The sequence below is a fragment of the Populus euphratica genome, unplaced genomic scaffold, assembly GCF_000495115.2.
Source record: "Populus euphratica unplaced genomic scaffold, PopEup_1.0 scaffold8.1, whole genome shotgun sequence".
Lineage (NCBI taxonomy): Eukaryota > Viridiplantae > Streptophyta > Magnoliopsida > Malpighiales > Salicaceae > Populus > Populus euphratica.
Window position 1 is genome coordinate 2,201,113 of NW_011499855.1, and position 8,678 is coordinate 2,209,790.

Here is an 8,678-nt window from a genome sequence, read left to right on the forward strand (position 1 = left end):
GCTTTTGTAAGGATACACGTGTGGAGTGAAGATTACCAAAAACGGGCACAACAGAAAACTATGCTTAACACTTTGTGGTATGTTCATTCAACCATTTTCTTTTTGTAAGTTATTATTATTTTTTAATTGAATTTGATGAGTTTAGTTTTTCTTTCTAGGAGACATATAACAGCCTGTTGAGAAAGAGATATGAGGACATTCCTTCAACCCACCCAGATTTTGATCCGGATTTGTGGATGGAGGCATAATTGTTTGGTGGACTATATAAAAATAGAATATACAAACTCTCCAACATTACGATTGAGAACTTATAGGCGGCCTATAGTGTCGCAATCGTTGGGAGCTCTCAGTCAGTATTGAGCATCTAATTTCAAAAGTTTAAGACCTTACAACAATACACGATTCATCTCACCAGAAAAATACAAGCATCTCTTGACGGATTATAAATAACTCTCAATGTATATCAACGCATTTATTAAGGAAAGTCAAAATTCAAAGATAAGAGACTAAAATGAAATACATGACAAATAGAGATTATTTTGTTAAAATCAAGGCTTAATATATAGTTCAATCCTTAAAATTTCCAGATTAAAAAGAGAAAGTCTAAATTATTTCATCGATAGTGAAGTGTGCGGAAAAATACAAGTTTAAGGTGTGTTTGAGATTGTAGTAACGGTTGTAATTCAAAATATTTTTTCACTTAAAAATATATTGGAATAATATTTTTTTATTTTTTAAAATTATTTTGATATAAATATATAAAATCAATTTAAAAATATAAAAAAATAATTTTTAATAGAGCTTCACAATCATTAACCAATATGATTTTTTATGGTGACTTTCTTCGTACATGGTTTGATATTTCAGACGTAAAAAAACCACACCAATCCATTCTGAGCTTAATGATTAAATTTTACTGCAGTAAAGATACTATAAAGAAGATCCTTCAGAAAAATAGCTCGACATAATATGATAAAAAGCTTAACATCTCTCATTTTGACGTTCACAGGCATGCAAGCTTCCGGCTGCTTGTTCCCGTGCGGTGCACCAAGAAAAACAACCGGGTACGTGTGTAATGACCTTGCTTTCAATAATTTTCCAATTTGGTTTGGATAAAAGAGGCGTTGAGGATTTCAATGCTCACTTTTGACCGTAGCTTTGAATGCAACGCCTTTCACAAGTAACGCCTCCCCGAAGCCGCACAGTCTCGCACACACGTGCTTCCACGGACACAAAACCTCCTTGGCAAACAGGTCCCACTTGTGATGACTTGGCAAGGCCCCATTTGCTCTTCCTAGACACATCAGCATTTACATACCCCCATCCCACCAACTTCGTTTTTAAGTTTTTAATGTTGAAAATTAAACAATTTTATCATGACACAAATATAATTAATTATTTCTTGATGAGTTTTTAAGAACTCTGGAAACTGAAAGGAAGCCAATACTCAATAGTCAATATAATATTTCTGGTTTCAACAAAAAAAATATTTCTGGCTCAGATTTGCCCCTGATGGTCCACCGGCTTACGGTAGCGTCTCTCACTAACCACGAGCCATAAATTCTGAAACCACAATGATTCTTCCACGTGTGATTAAAACTCCCGCGTCTTAATCTATCCGTTAAACCTTAACGTTAACTCTCTCTCCTCTCTCTCTCTCTCTCTCTCTGCAACTCACCTCCCCGTTGAAGAAGGAAAAGAAAAAAGAAAAGAAAAGAATAAGATTCAAGAATTTTATTTTTCCTGTTATTGATTTAAAGAAAAATAAAAAAATGGGAAAGTTGTTGTGCGATTCAACAGCAGCCGTTGCCGAAACGACATTTCAAACGCCACCTTCACCGGCTGTTCATTGGAGGGACGATCCAAAAGCCACTGTAGATCTTTCAGAACAGACTCTGGCCATCGCCGCACAACCTACGTGGGAGGACGTGATTGGGTTGGAAGACCAGCAAAGACGCCACTTACAAAGGCTCCAAACCAAAGGAGTGCTGTGGAAGCATCCCAAGAACGACGATTCGTATCCGGCGGTGGTATTCAGGCTGTCGCACGGGGGAGACGTTTCGGCGGACGGGAACTGCCTGTTCACGGCCTCGCAGAGGGCGATGGCGGCGCGTGAGCTGGACGCGCGGAAGCTGAGGAGTAGGACGGTGAGGAGGTTTGTAGAGGACTTTGGATCTGTTAGCGGGGAAGAGAGGGAAGTGATAAATGGTGCTATAAAGCATATGTATTCGCCGGATCTGAAGAACGGGTGGGGGGTACATGTCGTTCAAGAGGTTAAGCTCTTAGCCAACAAAGAAGATCGCGTTGCGCTAGATTCTGCTATCGAGGAGCTTGTTCTCTTAGGGATGCAAAGGTGATTGTTTCACTGTTTCTTTCTCTTATCTTTTTTTTTTATGTTATTTGTTTTTTGGATCTGTTGTGGTACTTTCTTTAAGTTCAAGAAATAAAGAAGATTTTTTGTTTTTTATTCTTTTTTTTTCCTGTCTTTAATTAAAAAATTATGTATGTAATTTTGAAATGATATGTTATACTGGGATTTTATAGCAGTAGATGGTTTTTGCCGCATTATTTTTTTTTATATTTTTGTGTGTCTAAGAAGGGGATCGAAAGTTATGGTTTTTGGCCGATTTACAACGAAGTGTTGAGGGTTTTGTCACTGCGTTTCCTTGCATCTGTTGGTTCTAAATGGAAAAGTGAATCGTCACTGTGTTTAGGCTCTAGAAATGACAACTGAAAAAAAGATTATTTTTTCTTTCTTTCTGGGTTGATTTTGGAAAAGGGAAGTGTGTTGTTGAAATGAGGGTTTTTATTGCAGATTATTGTTGTTGCTTCTGCTTCTTCTTTTTTATTAGAACTTATTTTTGTGATTTGAAGAGAAATGGCGGCAGAGTCAATATACAAGGAGAGGTGTATAGCGGTGAATGATGGCCCGAGTTGGGCAAAATACATGTTGATCTCTGGTTCACCTGATGATGAGGATGATATCATCACTTTGCAGTATACCGAGGAAGGTTTATTATCTGTAGATGAGAATAGAGAAGGTCGTGCTGCTGCTTTTGGTGATGATATTGCAATTGAGTGTCTTGCAACAGAGTTCAAGCGTGAAATCTATGTGGTATGGACTAGATTTAGCATGCACATTCCCATTATGTTGAATTTTAGGTATTAGAGATACTGTAAAAGCTAGCATTTCTGGTACGGAGATATGGTAAAAGCTAACTGTATTACGAACGCTCAAATTTCCTTGTAAATCTGACTTGTGGGAGTTGCCATTGTTTCACTTCAACATTATGTAGTTTTTAATGCATAAAAAGGAATATTAGGAAAGACAATACTTTATCATTACCGTGCAACTATGTATTGCTGTTGTTTCCTGATTGAGTTTAGTTTATCAAGTCTTTCCAACATGTATAATTGTTAGAGAGTTCCACTTGTAATGATTTGGTTCTCATGTTCTGGTCAAACATTTTACAGGTGCAAGCACATGGATCTGATGCAATGATTGACGAAGAAAATTGTGTCTTCTTTCTCCCACATCGTCCCAGGACTGAAATTTGTGAACCCCCCTTCTTTCTCTTTATGAAAGGAACAGGTAATGAAATTGTCATAATCTATTTGAATGTTCATGGTGAAAATTAAGTTCATTTTTCGTCATGGATTTTCCATGTATATATATATTGTACACAAAGACAACTCACCACACAAGATTAACTATTTGATTGAATTTTAGGTACTTTAGTTGTTGGTTAAAGAATTAATTTTTTATTTGTAATACAGGCTGGTGTGGTGCTGGAGCTGATCACTACGAGCCTTTAATTGCTCAGCCATCTTCACTTGTTTCCCAGGAGAAGGTTGCTTTTGTACTTTGAGGGAATTAGTCCCTGCAGTTTTGTGACCTAGAGAGAGGTTGAATAGAAGTAGCCGCCAAATTTGTTTTTCTCCACAGAGTTTGACTTGCAATGTTCACCTGATATTTTTTTTCCCAAATAATCAGGAGGATATGATTGCATGACACCATTTTTTGTTAAGATCATTTAGCATCGATCATCATTCGACTCGCAGGTTCCTGCACTTGTAGTATTTGTAGTGAGTTTTATCGGCATTTGTTATTGTTGCTGGGTTTTCATAGGGTGCTTGTATGATCTTGAATTTCTCGCCAAAGATGGAACAGCGCTTGTATGTTCAAAGTTTAATTTGACTGATTAATTTCATCTATGCACCACAATTGTGGAACCATGATGACAGCTTATTTTCGGAGAACTCTGGTCATGGAAATTGCGAGGCACTGAATGAAGGCAAGCTGAACTGTGTCTGAATATTAATTACTCAGCTTGGCTAAAATGGTTTATTTCCATAGTTCTATACAAAGAGATGCAAAAAAAAATGAGGCGATCTCTACTTATTTATTTCATTAGAGATCTCTACTGGCCCTTGCGTGGTTCTTCGGTGTTTTTTAGCAGAATGCAATCAAAGCTCAGACAGTTCTCACGATTTTACTAGATTCTGTAATGAATAAATGGTTGAGCATTGTAAGAAAAGCAATATGATTATAATTTCTCCATGGTTTGTAGAAATTCTCTAATAGTCAGCTTCATGAGGAGGTCCCGATTATTTTTCTAATCAATGTAAGGAGCATCTCTTCAAACAGCATTAGTTGCCTTATCATGGGTTAGAATAGTTAGATATGCAATCTCCTTATAAATAGATAAATTAGAATAGTTAGATAAATTAACTAGTACTTGTTTAATTAAATAGATAAATTAGAATAGTTAGATATGCAATCTCCTTGTAAATATAAAGGCTAATGCATTCAGAATTTAAGTATGTTGATAAAAAATGTTGATATAAATATGTTGATAAAAGAAAATATGTGTTAAGAGTTGAATATCACGATCACAGAAGCAGATCATAAGGTTTTTTCAACTCCCAAGTGCAAGTAACAGCTTCAATGTTAGGCAGCAAGCAGTAGACATCACGTTGCAGCAGTAGCAAAAAGTTTTGGCCGTCCAGCAGTTCTGTAGCAGTAGCCTTTCCCAGCAAAAAAAATAATAATAATAATTCCAATAGACAGCAGCTTGCAGCAATTATCAGATCCTACCTCGCACAGCGTTCAGCAGCATGGGCGCGATAACACTTCTTTGCGCCAACAGTAGCAGCAGCAGGCCTAGGTAGAAGCACCTCCTTCACAGTCGGAAAAAAATATAAAAAAATCCAAGAGCAAAATCGAACCAATAGAGTTTTTAGGCCATTCAATTAAAAGGATGGGTTCTAATATAAAATACATGGATAGTTAAGTGCTGACAAAAACACCATTGAACATTGAAAAAATCAAATGCAATCTTTATTTGAGTATGATGCCTGGGACGTTGTCAAGAACAAAGTTCGAAAGAAAAATGAATGTGTAAGACACAAATCCAGCCAAGGAAAAAAAAAAAACATTAAAAAGCCTGATATCACTTCTTGCAAGAGGTGGAATTATTTGTTTTGGAGAAGATCATGCATGTTGAAAGTGCAAGGGAAACTTATTGGATATTTTTGACAAATCTTACAGGGATTTAGACAAGATAAAGAAGGTAAAGTTGTAGACTTTACAGGCATAGTTTGAGCTTCTCTGAATGAAAGACAATGAGAATATTGAAGAACATTTCTCACACAAACAAAAATTGGTTAATCAAAAGAAAGCTAATGGAGAAAAGATGATAGATCATCTAGTTATGGAAAAAATTAAACGAAGCCTAACATCTTGTTTTGAGTATGTGATAGCAGTTATTAAAAAATCAAAAAAATTGAATGAGATATCTATTAATGAATTAGAAGGCTCGTTAGCAGCTCATCAGCATCGATGAATTATAAGGCTCGCTAGTCGCAAGACTTATTATATATCTTTTTTTTGTGTGCATGTGACAGTGCTCTTCCCCTTCTCAATATTGGAGTCATTGCTTACTTATTTTCTCACCCTAAATGAGCTAGCTCTAATATCTGCTCATGGTTACCATAAAAATCTATGCCCTGCTTATTTCCTACCATTTATAAAGAAAGGCAAAAAATGAAGAAACCAAATCTAATCAATAGAGAAACTAGAGGAACCATCTACATAGTATTCTCCAAAGTCTTTCATTATTACAACACAAGCTTTCATAAAAGGCAATAAAAAAAGTATTGTAATTCCTGTGGCTGTTTGTAAAGTTTAATGTTAATAAAATATAAATTAATTCAATTAAAAATTAAAAAATAATTGCATGTACTTAGTAGTATCATTACCTAAACCAATTTAACTATAATTTTATTCAAATACCTTATACATATTTTTTGTTGTTCATAAATTTTAATTACAATTTTTACCAAACAAGTATCTAACTAACTATAACTAACCTCACTTTTTTTAAACTTGTTTTTTTTCCAACTATAACCATAAAAGATATCACAATATCAAACACACTCTAAGTTAATGAACTCACGACACCTTTAAATAAAGGTAATTAGTAATCATCTAGTAGTAGGTGGCTCAGTGATAAGAGTTTGAGACAAAGAGGTTTGCTTCTCCTGTATCTCAAGTTCAAGCCTTATAGTTATTAATATGATGACTACTGAAGGATTATATGGTTATTAACTTTAAAATCTGTGAGATTGACCCAAACACCTATGTTAATTAAAAAAAAGGTAATTAGTAACACTTACAAGTGTTATTTAACTGGTTAAATTTTAAGTTTATTTTTTAAATATTACTAGTTTGAGTCTTATAAATTTTAGGATCATTAAAAATTTATATAATCGTTAATTTCAGAATTCTTAAAATTAGTCAAGGTGCTTATAAGTTTATCTGGATACTCAGATTAATAATAATAATAAAAATAAAAATAACTATCATTTATATCTTTAAGAAGAAAGGTCATATCTAGATAAGGTTCTTATTGGTGGTAACTGAACATAACCACTAAAGATTACATCAATAAAAATCATAACAGTAAAAATATTTTCATTATCAATATTTAATTTATAGTAAAAATAATAGAAGTAATCTCTGATGACAGTAGATGGAAAATACATGGAAAAAATAATAATCATATAGTAATAAAAATAATATATTTTAAAAGTGTTAGCGCCAAGACAGGACTTTCCTTGGTTTTCTTTACAAAAATGACGAATTCTCTATATTAAATGATATTATGAAAAAAGAAAATGAAAATAAAAAAAAAACTTAGAATGAAAAATTATAAAACTAATTAAGCAAGTGGGTTTATATTTATCTTACTTATTAGTTAGGATTTAATTTTAGATAATAACAGAAGCTTAAAAAAAACCACTAATGAGTAACATAAATATAAAATAACGTAATTAATTAATTAATTAATTAATTTTATTTTACTTTTTGTTGACTTTTCATCTTGATAAAGAACCAAAAATACTAAAAAAGTCATAAAATAACTGTTATTTGGATAAATGCCACGTCAATTAATTCATTGATAATATTTAAAAAATTCAACTAGCTTAGAAATAAAGCTCCTGAGTTGGATAATTATTTAATCAATTAATCTTAATAATCGCATTCATTCTCTTTATTCAAAATAGTTGATAGTTTATACTTGGTATTTGATAAGCTAAAATGACTTGTGGTCAGTAACCGTAAAAAATCTTTTTTTATAGAGGTGAAGAATCTTTACTGTTTAAATAATTATTTAAAAAAATAAATAAAAAATATTTAAAAAAAAGATATTTTAAAAATATATATGAAGCAGAGAATGAAGGTTGTAAACTTTTATTTTAAAAATATCATGATGTATTTGTAGATCCTACTCAGGGCATGTTCATTCCTTTACACATAAAAAAGAAAAGAAAAAGGATTATAAGTAAATTTTTTAGAGCCATTAAAAATAAAATATAAACTAATGAAAGTATTGATCAAAATTCATAGTATAAATATTCTAATAGAAATTAAAAAAAAATAGTAAGGACAAGCATTTATTTAGAAATGATCATAACGTACAAGTACTTCATATATCATTTATCTTTGTCAAATTTTGACATGTGAACTCATTTGATAAAGGGATAAATGTGGCATCGGTATATTGTAACAAAAACTGAGATTTTTTATTAATCCAATTTTATGAGTACAAGTATCTAGATAGAAAAAAAAATTAGTTCATATACTCAAATAGGAAAAAAAAAAAGTACAAGTACTTCAAATGATTTTATCTTTGCACCATTTATGAAAAAGAATCATTCTTGTTCTTTGTTTTTTATTTTCCACCTTCTTCATGAAAAAATGAAAATTAAACATATAAAATGAAACTATATACATTCGATCTAGAAAATTTTGTATGGGGGCGAGTCTCTTTCACATGACTTGTACTGTAACAATTCAAATGTTAAGTGGCCATAATAAAGTAGCTTTCCATCTATAAAATCAAGCATGGCCATGTATTTAATTGTTAGTTTAGATACTAAGATTGTGGAGGTGATCATGGCAGGCTGTACATATAGGAATCTTGCTTTGCCTAGCAAAAAAGTTACCAACCTAATTTTCTAAGTATTTTGACAATGACCTTGATACCAGTGTTCATGGGCGCTGCACCTCCTTTACAAGCTCCTTTATTGTCCCCATTCAACAAACGTGCTGCCATCTGCTTCAACTATAGACGAAAAGGCGCAAAACCATGTTCAAAAAGCATAGAAATGAA

General features: G+C 32.8%; 1 protein-coding gene across 1 annotated transcript; it reads left to right on the top strand.

Annotated features, from left to right (window-relative positions):
• The first annotated feature begins 1,480 nt into the window (after positions 1-1,480).
• On the top strand, positions 1,481-4,383 carry LOC105123044 (uncharacterized). The gene is made up of 4 exons (XM_011022502.1): positions 1,481-2,353; positions 2,875-3,115; positions 3,475-3,592; positions 3,778-4,383. Exons 1-4 carry the CDS (start codon positions 1,773-1,775, stop codon positions 3,867-3,869), a joined length of 1,032 nt encoding a protein of 343 aa, XP_011020804.1. The 5' UTR covers positions 1,481-1,772; the 3' UTR covers positions 3,870-4,383.
• Positions 4,384-8,678: the final 4,295 nt, after the last annotated feature.

Coding starts and splice junctions, on each gene's coding strand:
- LOC105123044 (XM_011022502.1), top strand. CDS start 1,773: ATGGGAAAGTTGTTGTGCGATTCAACAGCAGCCGTTGCCGAAACGACA. Junction 3,116..3,474: donor TCAAGCGTGAAATCTATGTG/GTATGGACTAGA, acceptor AACATTTTACAG/GTGCAAGCACATGGATCTGA. Junction 3,593..3,777: donor TCTCTTTATGAAAGGAACAG/GTAATGAAATTG, acceptor TTTGTAATACAG/GCTGGTGTGGTGCTGGAGCT.